The sequence below is a fragment of the Melozone crissalis genome, unplaced genomic scaffold (assembly GCF_028551555.1).
Source record: "Melozone crissalis strain CALT ecotype California unplaced genomic scaffold, PUWL_Pcris_2 ptg000002l_1, whole genome shotgun sequence".
Lineage (NCBI taxonomy): Eukaryota > Metazoa > Chordata > Aves > Passeriformes > Passerellidae > Melozone > Melozone crissalis.
This window is the reverse complement of record NW_026535780.1, coordinates 3,027,202-3,043,233: the sequence shown is the minus strand read 5'-3', so window position 1 is coordinate 3,043,233 and position 16,032 is coordinate 3,027,202. Positions and strand designations below refer to the sequence as shown.

At 52.3% G+C, this 16,032-nt stretch overlaps 1 protein-coding gene across 2 annotated transcripts in view; it reads right to left on the bottom strand.

Annotated features, from left to right (window-relative positions):
* Positions 1-2,259: 2,259 nt before the first annotated feature.
* PTP4A3 (protein tyrosine phosphatase 4A3) overlaps positions 2,260-16,032 on the bottom strand; it is a 37,975-nt gene continuing 24,202 nt past the window's right edge. For both annotated transcript variants that reach the window (XM_054292663.1, XM_054292725.1), the window contains exons 2-6: positions 9,270-10,090; positions 7,900-7,992; positions 4,537-4,667; positions 4,107-4,181; positions 2,260-3,717 (exon numbers count right to left, since the gene is read on the bottom strand). In XM_054292663.1, coding sequence (XP_054148638.1) covers positions 3,600-3,717; positions 4,107-4,181; positions 4,537-4,667; positions 7,900-7,992; positions 9,270-9,374 — 522 coding nt within the window. In that variant the 5' untranslated portion in view covers positions 9,375-10,090 and the 3' untranslated portion in view covers positions 2,260-3,599. The remainder of the gene's footprint in view (positions 3,718-4,106; positions 4,182-4,536; positions 4,668-7,899; positions 7,993-9,269; positions 10,091-16,032) is intronic.

The window sequence follows — 16,032 nt, the reverse complement described above, 5'->3', positions numbered from 1 at the left end:
CACCATCCCACCCCCTCCACGTGCTCCATCTGACAGGAAAACAAACAACAGAAGGGATATTTGAGGGCATTTGTGTGCTGTGTGCCACTGGTGAGAGGACACAGCTACAATTCCTGCTCAGATTTATTCCCTCACACGAGGCTCAGCCATGACTGACTCCTGGGTAAAGGCTGCAGGCTCTTGGTTGGATGGTTGGGGCACTTCAGCTTTGCCATCCCTCGGGTCTCCAAAGTTCTTGCACCAATTTGGAGCCTTATCCCTGCAAATTGTGGTGGCTTCCCATGGAAGGTGAGGGGGTGGATAGGGGTGAGAAATGATTAAAACTCAGTTTGAGCCTTTGCTTGTGGAGAAAAGGGCAGGATGAGGTGGCAGGTTTGTAGCCAAAGCCATGGGGGTGTCTGCTCCCTGTGACATCTGCCAGGACTCGACGGAAACAACCGGAGCAGTGACAGCGTTGGCAAATACATCAGATTTTTAAGATGTATTTTAAGATCCTTTCAGCATCTTGGCATTTGAGGTGAAATGAGGATTAGTGTACAAGGAGAGAACTCAACACCAGCCCAAACCATGAGCCCTTGTCTGGTGTTGTCTACTGAGTTTCAACCTTCCCCATTACCAAACTGTCTTAAGACTTTTGAGCTCTTCTTTGAGATTTCTAACCCAAATCCCGCTTGGAAGACCTCTCAATTTCCCCAGCCTGTTGATTCTGTAACCTTCTCTAGGCTGAAACTTTGAGGAGCTGGTACCTCAGAGGAAGGAGCCCAAGACCATATAAAAAAAAAAAAAAATCCCAAATATTTGGCAGTCCAGCCCAGAGAAACTTTGAATTCAGCCCTTCATGCAAAACAGCAGCAATTGGGCTGCCAAGGTATCCTTTCCATGGAAGCAGCACATTTTAGGGTTAAGGGGGAGATATCCATGAAAAAAAAAAGAAAGGAAAAATATCTAGGACAATTAAATCAGCATGATTTGGTTTGTTGGGGGTTTGGGTTTTTTTCAGTGAATCATAAACTGAGGAGGATCAAGATGTCACTCTGCCAGCCAGATGCCCTCAGGATTTGGCCACACAGCCAGATCAATGACTGCTTTTATACCAGAAGTTCCCAAATTTTAAGGTGATTGGGTTGATGCTACATAAAGCAAAGCCTGTCCCCTTCATGTTCCACCCAGGCTGAGACCTAAGTGAAGTCTTGCTCAAGAGTGGCCAAAGGAGGCTGAATTCAAATCCCTCTGTCCCCAGCCTGAGTCCAGCTCAAAGGCATCGTGGCTGAATCCCAGGACCTCCTGCCCTGGGCAACGTTCCAGGTGATGCTGCCATGAGCATGGGTGAGGAAATCTCATCTTGCCAGGGCAGAAACGTCTCCAGGCCCATAAAGCAACAGTTCCCACAAGGAAGGGCATGGGACTGGGAGGTTTCCTGGCTAGCAGGGACTGGGGCTGTCACCACCACAATGCCAAGCCACCTCCCATGTCCCTGGGGAAGGAGCAGCACCTCTTTTAGCAGCAGGAGGACAGACCCAAGCAGGAGGGGGTTGGTGACCCACCCAGCAGGGTGTTCTAATACAGGGTCAGGCCTTTTTATCAGCCCAATCCACACTATTTCCAATCAGCACAGACCCTTTAGCCTTCTCCACCAGTCTTGGGAACCAGCAGCCTGGGATAGAGCAGGACAAACTCCAAGGATTGAGGGCTGACCCACAATGTTGGACAGGCCCAAGGTGTGTGGTGTGACAACTCCAGGGCCACATGTGGAGGGTCCCCAGCTCACTCACCACCACATTTTATCCCAAAGGATGACATTCCCTGCCCTGCAGTGGGGTTGGCCCCTATCAGGACAGGTGAAGTGGTGCTGGAAACAGCTCCGAACACCTCAGCTGCTCACCCATGTGGTGGTACAAAGCCAGCCCCAGCCTCCTGCAGGTACTGAAGGTGTCTAACCAGCCTTCCTCACCACCTGTCCCAAGAGATGAACACTCTGAAGCGAATGTCTCTGGATATCTACATTTGGAAGGCACACAAACCTTTGGAGAGACCCAACTCAGGGTCAACAGGACACTGAGGGCATCTCAAGCTGCTCAGCCTAAAACCCCAAGAGGTGGAAGGAAGATCAGCCCTCCTTGTCCCAACAACTGTGATCCTCTGCAGCTGAGGTGTGAGCAGCCCAAAGGACACCTGGAGCATCCCCTGGGCCACATGGATGTCCTGGTGGCAGTGGATGGCAGCCAGCTGTGACACAGTGCTGGGGATCAGGCTGGGGGACCATGGGTCACCTCCTGGGCTCTACTGGGCAGCGACAGGAGAAAGAATGGCCAGAGGATGTGCGGAAGACAAACAGGGTATTTTTTTAAGTTTTTTTTTTCCTTTAATTAGCAAATTTCTTGTTATCCTCATTAAAAGAAAAAAACCCACCCCCACACCCCCTAGGTGCCCAGTGCTCCAGCTGCTGCAAGCGTTCAAAGGCAGAAAGTTGAGAGATGTTTCATGTCCCAGCTCAGGGCAGCTCTGAGCCCACCCCAGCTGGGTGTGTGCCAGGTGCCTCAGTACAGATATGGAAAAGGCAGGTGCAAAATTAGGTGATGTGCTCTTGCCAGGAACGCCCCAAATCCCCATGGAGAGCTGCAGCCCAGCCCCTTGGCCAGCAAATGCAGTGGTGGTGGAGGACATGGATGTGCCTTGAGAGGCACACTGTGTCCCCAGGGCACTGCAGCCAGAACTGGGGTTTGTGCCACAGCTCAGGGGTGGGGACAGGACAGCAGATAACCCACCACCCTGGGCACTGAATTTGGAAGCTGTAAATAAGAGCACCCCACACTTTGGGGGACCCAGTGCTGATCCAGCATCCCAGCAAAGCTGAGTGCCTCAAAGCCCTGCTGTGGTCCCCGAGGTTCTCAGTAGCTCTGCCTTCACTGGAGCGAGTCCCCAGCGAGCCCCATCTGCAGCATCCTGGCTGGCACTGAGGCAACAGGGAGGTGGTGAGCTGATAGAGGGGCCAGGAGAAAGGGAATGGTGCTGGGGGTCTTAGCTCAGCCCCTCCCCTGGTCACAAGGGTCACTGAGCTAAGAGCCCCTGTCACCTCTCCCTGCTATCACCACCTTCCCCCCCGAGGCCACTGTGCCATCCCCACCTCCATCCCTGCTGCTGCAGCCCTTATTGATGGGGAAGAGGTGGGGAAAGGCTTTTCTGGGGGTGCTCTGGCCCTTCTGCACCCCATCCCTTCTCAGCTGGCAGAGCCCTGCCTGCACCACCCCAAACCAAGCACTCTTTGCCCACTCCTCTGAGTGCAATGGGAGGGGAAAGGGAGGAGGAGGATGGTGATGAAGAACAGTCACATGAGCTCATTGCCTGCCAACACCAAGAGTCTAAGGGCAGTGCTGCCTTCCCTCCTTGGGGCTGCAGCTGGAGAGAGCAGACTTTTTTGGGATCCAGCAAGATGAGTGTGCTGTGAGTGCTGGAACACACTGGAGATGCTCCATGTCCCCAGCCCAGCCCTGGCAGAGGGGCAGCATTGGGGAGTGCAGGGCTGGGCCAGGAGGTGAGGGGTGCGATGTGTGCGAGTGCCTGGGGGTCTGTGCACGGATTTTGGCAAGAGGTCATTGAGGTTACATGATGCAGCATTTGTTCTTGTGGTTATGAGGGTCCTTAAATCGGAGTCTCTGCTTTGGTCGGTATTTTTCCAAGTACGTCAGCTGCTTGCTATTGATGGCTCCTCTGCGCTTCCTGGGGGGACAGAGAAATGCCAGAACAGTCAGAGGTGCGGCATGAGATCCCTCCCACCTCAAACCACTCTTGTCAGGGTGCTGAGCACTCCTTCCTGGAGCAGAAAGGGATTTTGGAGGCTGAAGCCAGGTGCACCCTCCAGGGATGGAGACAGGCACTGAGCCCAGCAGCTTTCCTTGCTCATCCACCCTTTGGGTCCCAGGACATGGAGAGCTGGGGAGGAAATGTGGGGCAGAGGTGGGGTGACTGCCACAAGCCCCTCAGGGATGCTCCACACCAATGCCTTGTTTTCCCACTCCCAAAGGAGAGAAAACCAACCCCAGTGTCACAAAACCCATTCCCTCAGAGAGGGGTTTTCTGCCCTAACACCACAACACTGCTCCACTTACTGTCGGATGAACTGGATGGCATCTTCATACTTCATCCCACTCTCGATCAAGGCCAGCGCGACAAGGACGGGAGCTCTGAAAGGCAGAAGCAGTGGCTGTCACTCCCCAGTCACACAGCCCAGAGGCTGATATCCATCATCTTAAGTTCAATATCCATCATTTAAAGTTCAAGGAGAAGCTCAGGTAGCAGATCTTCCCCATTAACACCTATTCCCACTAAGGTTTCACAAAACCCTGCTGAAAGAGGGGCTGGGAAAAGGAAGGAGGAGTACTGGCATGGTTGTCCCTCTCTTGCCTTCATGGAGAGGTGGCAGCTGGGATAAAATCCTGCTCAGTGTGGGGCTGGGGAAGAGAAAGAGGAGAGTTGGCATGGTTTTCCCTCTCCTGCACTCATGAGGGGCGGCAGCTGAGGGGCTGGGCTCGGACTCACCGGCCCAGGCCGGCCACGCAGTGCACGGCCACGCAGCACCCGGGGTCCTCGCAGAACTTGGTCTTCAACAAGTTGAGCCAATCTTCCACAATCTTGCTGGGAGGAGGTGCTCCATCATCAAATGGCCAATCCTGCAAGGTTGGGAAGAGAGAAACGTTGTCAAGTCTCTGGGGAAAACCTTTTAGGGGTTGGTTTTTACTTGGGGTGATGGTGTTTGGGGCCTCAGGTGCAGGGAGGTAGAAGAGTGCCAGAACTGGGCTCACAGTGTAGCTCTGTAGGGACACAGGTGGTTTTGTGGCATCATCTGGCAAACAAGAATTCCCTGGCTGCTCTGACTCAGGGTTTGAAGCCACACAAATCTAGGTCTGGAGTCCTCTGGCCTCCTATGGACAGGTTCAGCCTACAGGAGCACCTGTAGGATCTGCAACATGGTTCCCATGACCTCCTGCTTCTGCAGACCAGGATGGCCACCCCATGCTCCATCCCCATCCAGATGAGCTCACTGAGCTTTGGGGTGATGCAGTTCCCATCCTCCCTCCTGCCAGCTCCTAATTCCAGAGTTTGGGATCACACTGTAGGGGATTTGAGCAAAGGTGGCTTGAAGATGGTTGAAATCTCAGAGCTTGATGAGATGCTGAAATTAAGCTTCCTGCAACACATGGAGGGGAAGACCAGAAGAATGGTCTGGGGACCACTCACACAGCCCTAGAGAGAGAGTCAGAGGGAGGGAGATCACTCCAAATGAGGCTATCTAAATATCATCCTTCAGGAAAGGCTACTAAGGGACAAAAAAAAAAATCCCATCTCCTTCTGAGCTTCATCCTCAAATTGCAGGGGTTCAAAATTGGAGCATGGTGAGGAAGTTGGTCAAATGGATTCTGCATTTGATACCCCTCAGCCCTGGGCTCAGTTATGAGGGGTAAGTGTCCCAAAATGGGAATTTCTTTCCCAAAACAGATTTGTCAGGAGGAGCATGGCCACTGGCTATGCAGCACTGGCAGAGAGAGACAGGAAGGGAAGCATCACTTGGAGAGGATGTGGCTTGGTGAGCCCTGAAGGGTGGGGGGTACTGGGCCCTAATCCTAGATATTGAGGAGTGAGTCACTAAGCTGCTGTGCTGGAGTCACCCTTAGTGTGAGAAGGCAAAATAAGCTGCTTCACTTCAGTGTTTGAACAGGTGGAGAGATTTCTGTTGGGATCTGATGGCAAAGGAGCACGCTGGGCTTCAGGGTATTTGCAGTGTTTGAGCCAGCCCTGTCCTGCAAGGCCATCTCCTCCTGCAGGGCCATGTCCTCCCTGCAGCCATGAGTGCAGGTCAGGGGCTCACACCAGGGATGACACAGCACCCTACAGAATCAGCCCCTGATGGAATGGTTTGGGATGGAAGGCACCTTCAAATATCATCTGGTCCAACCCTCTGCCCTGGCAGGGACACCTTCCACCATTGCAGGCTGCTGCAACCTGGCCATGAACACTTCCAGAGACGGGGCAGCCTCAGCTTCTCTGGGCAACCTGTGCCAGTGTCTCACCACTCTCATGATAAAAACCTTTTTCCTTATGTTTCCTCTAAATCTGCTCTCTGCCAGTTTAAAGACATTCTCCCTTGGTCTATCACTACATGCCTGTGTAAATGGTCCAGCTCTCCTGCAGTCCCTTGAGGGACTGGAAGGGGCTTTAAGGTCTCCCCAGAGCCTTCACTTCTCCATACACAGACCTATATATGGTCTATATACAGAAGCATAGAATTGTTTATGTTGGAAAATCCCTCTAGGATCATCAAGTCCAAGTGTTATCCCAGCACTGGCAAGGCCACCACTCCAAGTGCCACATCTACAGCTCTTCTAAACCCCTCCGGGATGGTGACTCCACAATCTCCCTGGGCAGGCTGGTTCAATGCTTGACAACCCTTTCAGTGAAGAAATTTTTCCTAATATCCAATCTAAACCTCCCCTGGAGCAACTGAAGGTCATTCCCTCCTGTCCTCTTGCTTATTATCTGCAAGAAGAGACCAACTCCTGCCCTTTCAGGAAGTTGTAGAGAGGAAAGATCTTCCCCAAGTCTCCTTTTCTTCACACTAAACACCCTCAGCTGCTCCTCATCAGACTTGTGCACCAAGATATATTTATATGCCAGATCTATCTATGAGGATACAGATAAATAAATGAGGATACAGATAAAAATATACCAAACTGTGTATATCAAATAAAAATATATACCATGATATCTCAAAAATATACAGAGATTTGATATAATTATAGATATATTTCTGTATCTGCAGAGATACATCTATCTATAGAAAACCAGGTTATAGATATCTCTTGATTTGCCTTATATAGTTTCTATATGGTTATAGAACATTGATATAGAAGCTATTTAGTTTCTATACAGTATCTTGTATAGTTTCTCTAACTGTCTATATAAAATACATCCTAGATATGTATCTCTCCACATAAGAGAGATATAAGAGATGTAAAGAGGTATGTATATCCTAGATATAGAAACTCAGACTAGAGGCTCCAGTTAGAAATGGGGTAAACTGCAGAATTTGGTGTGTAAGTGAGCAGCTATGATCTACAACACACAGATTCTATATATGCAGGATTCAGTGATCTTTCCAAGATATACCCAGTAGAGACACAGATTGCATCTCTATCTAGAGACATCTGCATCTGGAGGATCTGTATCTAGAGAGCCATGGAATTATCCACCCATATCCCTGAGGATCTAAGAGCCTCCTCTCTCTAGGATATACATTATACAGACAGAGCTATATTAAGAGGTCCTACACACAGAGGACCACCCCAGGAGACACAAGGCCTTTCCAAACCCTTCCCTAAATAATAGGCAGAGCCTCACTTCCCAGCTGGAGCTGAACTCCCTGGCAGGGCTATCACATCTGACATCATGTCCAATTACCTATCAGCCAAGATACAGCCCAGGCAGCTGCATGCTCTGCCTTTCCCAGCTTGCTGCCTGCTCCCTTTCATCCCCCCCAGCTGCACCAGCCAGCTGCTGGAGGAGCTCACAGCACCCCCCAGGATAAGATAACGCTGGGGGGGAATGGGAACCACGTGCATCTTTCTCGTGGGATCAGGAGCTCTCATCCCTGGATGCTTCAGAGCCTCAGCAACAGGCAGGGAGGCAGCTGCCGACTCAGGCAGTGAGTCACAGTTTCGGCTGCGTGGGCAGCACGGCTCTTTTTAAAGCACCAGCCTCAGCTCAGCTCAGCTGGGCTTCCAGCTCTGCTCCTGCCTCAGTGTGATGCTGTGCTGGGCTGCCAGGGTGTTTAACAGCCCCAAGGGATGGGATTTTTAAGGGTGGTGTTGGGGCAGCCCCCCTGTGCACATCCTGCTGCCCACCTACCATGACAGTGATGCCGTCCTTCTCCAGGGGGGTCTTGTCATAGGTCACTTCACACACTCGCACGACCGTGGTGGCACCGTACTTCTTCAGGTCCTGGGCAGGGAAGGAGAAGGAGAGGTCTGAACAGACCCTGCCAGATGCACCCCAGCTAACCCCAACACATCCAAGCCCTGCTATGACCATGGGGAGCAGTATGGACCCTTAAACAGTGCTGTGCCCCTTCTCTGAACCCTTGACTCATGGTCCATCCCTGGCAGGCACAAGGAATCACGAAATCCCAGGACACTGAAGCCACGTGGCCTTGTAGGATTTTTAACCAGCATCTTCATGACTCCTCAGAGTCACGAGTACCAATGGGGCCATTTATTTTTAAGCCCTGCCAGCCTCATCAGCAGGGATTTTATACCTCAGGCAAAGAAACATCCCTGACATGGGTGCCAGTCCTCTGAAGGAGAAACTGTTTGTGCCTGCTGAGGTCACACTCCTGGAGCAGAAATGCATGGAGACAGCAGTGGGGGAGTTTGAGCATGCCCCACCAGCAGAGCTCAGCATCTCACAGATGGCTCAGGGGCTCCTTCTCCACCTCGCTGCTGTATCCCATCATCACTCCAACCCGCTGCAGGCTCAGGCGTGGGCCTTGGGATGCTTCCAGCGTGGCTCAGTGCCCGGCGTGAGGATTGCCCCCGGATTACGCGCCCGGTGCGCCGGCCTCGCCGGGAACCATGAGATCATCCCCAGTGATCCACCTCCTTTGTTCCCCATGGCTGCTCACCAGACCGTGGTGAGCCTCACATGCTCAGCAGCCTGGCCAAAAGTCTAAGTGACTGGAAGAAAGGGGAATTTTTCTCTCTTCTCACTAGTGTGGTCCCCATTGCTCTCTGCAGCGAGTAGGGGTGGCTGTCCCCAAGTCACAGCCACCTTCCTGTCACCCTGAGGCAGTGGCACTCACACAGCTGCTACTAGTGCTGGCTCTTCAACACCAAGCTCTCCAGCACTACCCAACACACTCTAGGCACTACAGCTTTTGGGATCAAAAGCCATTATTGAGGTGCTGGGAGGGACAGAGCAGGTTTTGTGCACCCATGTGCATCACTCCAAAACCCTGTGACATGATGCGCTGGTGGATCTGGCAGGGGATGCAATGGGGATGGGGAAACTCTGCTCCATCTCTACTGTGCCCAAACATCACACTTAGGGTCCTGAAAAACATCCCATCCCAAAAAGCTGGCAAGGATTGGACCCACTGCCCCAGGATGCCACCAGGGGCTGTGGTACCAAAGGGGATGTGCTGCCCTCTCATCCACATCATCTTTTAGTCCCAAAAGATGCAACTGGACCCTGGTGCCCACCTTCCAGTCTCCCCTCCTTACCTCCAAAAAGGTGCTGAGCGTGGCATTGGTGGGGTTGTGGGTGATGAGGAACCTCATGTTTTTGTAGCAGACCTCCACGGGTGCAGGGCGGTTCATCCGGGCCATGGTGGGGACAGTGGGAAGGTGAGGTGGTGCTGACAGTGGCAGGGGAAAAACCCAAAAAAAGAGTGGTGTGGAGGGGCAAAAAAAAACCAAACAAAAACCCCACGACCCCTCTGCGCTTCAAAAATAAAAATAAAACAGGATTAAGAACTCAATATACAGACGTTGTGCAAATAATCCCAACTCCTGGGAGCGCACCGGCTTCCTTGACACACCACAAGCCTCCCAGGGGGAAAAAAAAAAAGCCAGATTGGGGGGGGGGGGAATAATATTAATGAAATAATAATAATAATAATAATAATAAAAAAAAATCCCTTTGCTGTAGTGTTGGCGTCCTCTGCGTGTGTGCGACGGCGAGCGGCTGCCGCCTCCGGTGCCGCGCGCTCTGGGGCGCTCTAGAAAGGCCTCTGCATATGGGGGGTGCTGGGTGGTGGCGGGAGGGTGGCCCCCGTCACGTTACCCCATCGGGGTATGTGGAGTACTTGGGGGCGGCACGGGGGGCCGGGAGCCTACGGGGCGGCGTCGGCGGCGTCGGGCAGCGGAGCCTCGCTGGGGAGATCCATGCACAGGAGCCTTGAATGGTTGAGTCCGAGGGTCGGGGTGCTGGGCGGGACGAGGAGAGGCGGCCGGGGGCTGCTGCTTCACAGGGCGGGCTGCTGGGGGTTGTGGGGCTCACAGCTGCTCCTCAGCACCTCCATAAATCCCAGTGCAGAGCGAGGCTGCGGGGGAGAGAAAGGGAAATGTGATGGTGAGAGCATGCTCCTCTCCAAGGAAGCCCCTGCCTGGTGTGGGTGCCCCTGAAGGCACCATCACTTTCTACGTCCCCTGCGAGCATCCCTGACCATTCTCATCTTAACAGGAGATCATAAATTAGAAAGTGAGGTGGTATTTAAAGCTAAAGCTGAAATATTATCTGGAGAGCTGGAATGGCACTGGAAAGCCAGAGAGGGTAACTCACATTTCACCTGCAGAACGGGAAGCACATGGCAGGGAAGGCCTTGCTCCCATATACCACCCAACATCTGCACCTGCTGGTGGATTTAAGCACCCAATTCATGCCAGCTGACCCCCCTGACACCCCTCCAGACCCCCCAGACCTCACCTTTGTGTCCCCAAAAAGCACGTTGAGTATCTCCACCCCAAATGCACGCTGTGCCCGAACCCAGCTGCCGCTGCCGCTAATCGGCCACATGCTCCTGGCGCTGGGCTCATGTCCACTAAATGCACCTCTAATGCTCTTAGGAGAATTAAGCTGCCTGCAAATGAGCTATCTTGGGGAGGGGGGGCTGAGGAGGGGGTTGTGTGTGTGTGGTTTTGCCAAGGTTGGTGATGGATGTGTCTCCCTGCCTGCTCATCCATATTCCCACACCGCCGGCACACTGCTCCCAGAAACGGAGCCCGGCCCCTCCACCCATGGCATCTTTGCTTTCAAGGATGGCAGTGGGAAGGATTAAGAAAGAAAATCAACTCCCACTGTGTAAATACTCAAATCCATGAGATGATGGGCCAAGCAGGGAGGCAAGGGCTCTGCCAGCCCCACTCAGAGCTGAGGGAAACCCAGCCAGAGCCTCCCCAGGTTGTTCCCCACTGGACTCTTGTTTTGAAGCTGGTCCTTCCCCAGGTCAGCAGCTGCTTAGTGCTGGGTAGCCAGAGCCTCAAAATAGACCATAAGCACTTAAGTAACACGAGCCAGGCCAGCAGGCACCCCCTTGGCTCTCCTCACAGCAGCCAGAAACTTTCCCCTCTGGATTGTCTCACCCTTATGCAAGGAGGCAAGGTGGGAGTAGGGAGATGAGCTGAGCCCTGACCAGCTCATGACAGCACCTGGCTGCTGACAACAGGTTTGTCCAGGCCTGAGCATCATTTACAACGTGTTTAACGCCTCCTGCTTCTCCAGGTAGCCAGGAATGAAAAAGTTAAATAGCAACAGGAAAATGCCAGGTGAGGTGTCGGGGGAAGCTGAGCTGCTCTGCTGAATGTGCCCAGTTTGGCTGCTAAAATCACAGACTCTTCCCAACAACCATGTTCCATCACACCTGACTAATTTTTTTTGCCTGTAAAGAAGGGGATAATGCTATCTCAGAGTCCTGCAAGGATGTTCTGGAAAGTTCAAACCCTACCTGGACTGCAGGGGATGAGTGGGACATTCAGGGGGGATGACTTTCCAGTCCCCATTGAGAAATCAGAGTTTAGAGGCTGATGGAGGCTGGGAGCTTGGCTGAGGCATGGAGTGAGGTGAGAGCTGCCTCTCTGCAGCATTTTAGGTGTGATTCAGAGCAGCTCAGCCCACAGATGATGCTGAACCCCCCAGGGTAGCTGATCCTTCCCACCTGGACCACAGCAGCTGGAATTTTTGCTCAAAGCTTGCAATGATCCTGCAAGATGGGCTGGGAAACCTGCTTCCCCCACAGTGTTCACTGTGTTTTTTTTGGTGATGATCCCACCTATCACTTTGTTTGTGGGGTCTGCTTCTTCCCAAAACAATCTCACCATGGCTGAGTAAGAGCCAATTTGTTATTTCTGGAGGATAATTCTGGGGTGGTTTTGGCTCCTACATATCCCAGCTGCCAATGTGCTGGCCAGCACAACCACAAAAAGGGACGGGAGGTGGGAGAGATGGGCAGCCACAGTTGCCTGCTCAAAGGGAAGAGCTGATGCAAAGTAGGAATTGCCCCAAACCATCAGCTTGAAAGCCCAGTGAAACAAAGGACTTGAGGATATTTTGCTTTTACTTTTCATGCCTTTGCTCTTCGGGCTTCCAGTGTGTTTAATGCCATCTGTCCTAATGATTTGATCTGATCCTGATGATCAATCTGATGTGACACACCAGCACCAGAGGTGCACAAGGGAAAGCATCAAAAAAAAAGACTTTTCTCCCTCCAAACAACCTCATACCTCGTTTTAACCGGCTGCCAGGGACATCAATACAAACTGTGCCCATGTTTACCCATGTCCTGGATTAAATCCCACCTGCTGAGCAGCCCCGTGGGGCTGGGAGCTGCTGCCAGCACCAATGCCAGCGCTGCCCCCTGTCATCATCCAGCACACAGTTTATGCTCCATCAGTGCTCTGGATTCTGGACAATTTTTTATTGGCTTGGGTGTGCTCGCTGCCAGTAAGGGAGGCTCAGTGGGAACCGCCTGCCTACGAGAACAGTGAGTGCTCCTTTCCCACAAGGTCTCCTCTCTCCAGTGGAAGCGTTTCAAGTATTTTGGCAATCACACATCCCAGCAATTCAGTCCTGAAGCCCATAAATCCCTAATGGGTATTCAATCACAAATCATCCCCGGCAGTTCAGGCTGAGATGCTGATCTCCATATTAAGCGTGGCAGAACAATGTGGAAAAGGGAATTTCAGCTAATATTAATAACCTGCCAAGTGGAATATAAATCCTTCCCATTTGAGCGCTCCGGGGGATGGAGAGGAAGCATGTGAGGACACAGTGAACAAGCCCTGGATGAGGATGCTCAGCAGTGCAGCAATGGCCTGTCAGGCTCAAACCCATCTTGCGGAACCTCGATGAAAGGAGGCTGTAGCCAGGTGGGGGTCAGTCTCTTCTTCCACAGAGAGGACAAGATGAAACAGCCTCAAATTGTGTCAGGGGAGGTTTAGATTGGATATAAGGAAAAATTTCTTCACTAAAAGGGTGCTCAGACATTGGAGCAGGCTGTCCAGGGAAGGAGTGGAATCAGTATCCCTGGAAGTGTTCAAGACGCATGGATGTGGCACATGGTTTAGTGCTGGACCTGGCAGTGTTAACAACTGATCTCAGAGATCTTTTCCAGCTTTAATGATTCTATGATTTTCTTTTCACCATGGCTGTGGGAATTTCTGTTTCTTACACAAGAATTTTGCAGCCAAGAGCACACTGAGGATCCAGTATGAACACAAACCAGTGCGGCAAGACAGCAGCGAAGGATGCTGCTCTTGGGGATGGGGACAACTGAGCCATCATCTCCTTGTCTTAAACCCCCCAGCTGAGGGGATCACAGGGGTCTCTGAAATATTCCTTTGCAGGGTGGCAAGACCATTACAAATGTCTTGACCTCATCCCAGATGTCCAGGGACTGAGCCTGCAACAAAGGAATGAGGCTGATCTTCCTCATGGCAACTTGATGGAAAATAAAGGTCAGATCATCTTCACCCAGTGACTGGGAGAGCTCAGTTGGAGCAGTGAGCAGCTGCCTGACCCGATGGCTGTGCTGCTGGTACCCGGCTAGCAGGACACAGATGGTGGAGTCAGGTTTTCCTAAACACAGCACATCCCCAAGAGAAGGAAAAGGAAGCTGTGCAGAGCCAAAGTGTCGCTCCACATGAGCCTTAGCAGCGGGACTCGGAACAAAGGCTCTCACTCACCCAAACAATGTGTAACGCACCCATGCATAAATATAGATCTCAGAGTGAGCACATCTCCTGTTCAAAGTTCATCTTCAGAGAAATCCAACAAAACACCCAGCTGTGTCACACTTTCTTGACCTCTCTCCCGTTTTCAGCTCACGTAGCAAGACACCGACCAGCCCTTTCCCCTTTAGGCTGATGAAGTCTTGCTCTCCTTGCTCCCAACAAGCACTTCCATCACCCTGAGAACTGAATCCAAGTTTCTGAGTATTTTCAGTTATCACCCTGCAGAAGTTTCTGCACACATCTGTTGCCACTGACATGAGTGACCACGGGGAGCAGGTCTGTGAGGCTCAGCTGCAGATGTAAGATCTGTGCCAGCAGTACCACCACTGTCACCATTGCCACCAGCGTGAGCAATGACGTCAGAAGCATCACTACTGACACCACTGCCCCCAGTGTTACCACTGCCACCACCACCACTGAAACCAGAATCAGCAGCACCTCCACTGTCACCAATGCCACCACAACCACCACAATGACCATGAGCACCACCACTGCCACCTGTGTCACCACTGCTATCAGTAGGAGGAACACCACTGCCACCACCATGACCAGCACCACTGCCACCAACACCACCATTGCCACCAGCATCAGCAGCACCAGCACCACCACTGCCACCATTCCAAGCATTGCCACCAGTGTCACCACTGCTACCATCACCATCACTGCCAGGGAGAACAGGTCCCAGGACACAGAGAGCCACAGAGCTGTCCCCAGCCTGTGACTGCAGCTGGGACACAGCCAGTGTGCTGAGATTTCCTCCAGTTGCATCCGCACGGAAGGAAACAGGAAAGGTCCGGGAGGAGAGCGACGGAAACAAAACACCCAGCAGGAGCCGGCATCTGCGGGGAGAGGTGCAAGCAGCACCAGCACATCCTGCTCCAGGGAGGGCAGAGCTGCACAGAGCAGATGGGATGTCCTGGAAAAGCCATGCTGGCTACCATGGTGGCTGTGGGTACCTGCTGCCAGGGGCAAAGCAGTGCCCAGCACCATCTGCCAGGGCAGGATTGTGGGGTTTTTCCTCCAAGGGGTTAATTTTTAGGTTGTTTCTCTTGCTGCACTGATGTTTTCTGAGCAAAACACAACAAGGAGGATTAAAAATGCACAGGTGTAGAGGGAGAGGGATGGGGGACTCTTGGCAGCCCATGAAAACACACCTGCAAGATAAACCAAGTCATGCATCTTTCCCCACATCCTTTTTGGTGTGCAGTAAATACTGGCTAACAGGAAATTTTGCCAAAGAGATCTGTGCAGCCCTTGATTTTACAGCTCCAGTTGGACTTAAGGAGTTTGGTAGCATTTAGAGCAGGGAAAGATGCCAGCATTTGCAAGCAGGAGGCACTCAGGACACCAGGAAAGAGGGAGGAATGGGGAAACTGAGGCAGAGAGCCAGCCAGCCAGATAAAAAGAAGAGCAAAGTCTTCCCAGCACTCTGCAAGCTGGGAATGCACCGGAGGCACTGGTAACATGATCAACCCTTTCTTATCTTGTATTTGCACCTTTTGTCTTTGAAGAGAGGCTGAGGCACAGAGTGGAAAGTGCCTACAAAGGTCCTTTGGGAGTTGTTTTTCCCTCTCACCCAGATTCACAACCCCTGGACACCGACCCTGTGCTCACACTGGAATTCCTGTGATGCCACCAGTGTCAGGGCTGCCTCTCCTGCCCAGAGCTCACAGGGCAATGCCCTGGAGGAAACATGATGCTTCAAGCACCCCTTCAACAGCCCCTTAGCTGGAATTTCAGCTCTTCCCTTCTCATGCAGCCCCCAAGCAACTCGAATTTGAGGTCTCCTTGGACAGCTTTTTAACCCAATTCCTTCTTGTGCCGGAAGAGATTCAGCCATCAGAGAATCATAAAAACCACAAAAAGGCACTAAACCTTCCATGCCGTGGGGAAAAGGAACCCCCTAGCTGAACACAGCCCCCCATCCATCCCTCCCACCCTCTCCCCAGCAGAGAACAACTCACAGTGAGATCCTGGTTTTATGGTCTGGGATATCCCCTCCACTGCCTTCCCCCAGCAGCCACGAGGAGCTTGCAGCCCTGTGCCCACGTCAGAGGTTTTTCCTGGCTTGGATTTGAAGGGAAAGGAGGAAAAAAAAGAAAAAAGAGGGGGGAGGAAGAGAGGCCAACTCCACAGGGAAAAGTAATAACAGGCTTGGGGCTGGCTGCCTCCCAAATCTGCAGAGGGTGTGCCCTAGAGGGTTTTTTTGGGGAGGGGTGAAAGGTTTGGTCCTTTGGGGATGGATGGTCCCCACGCT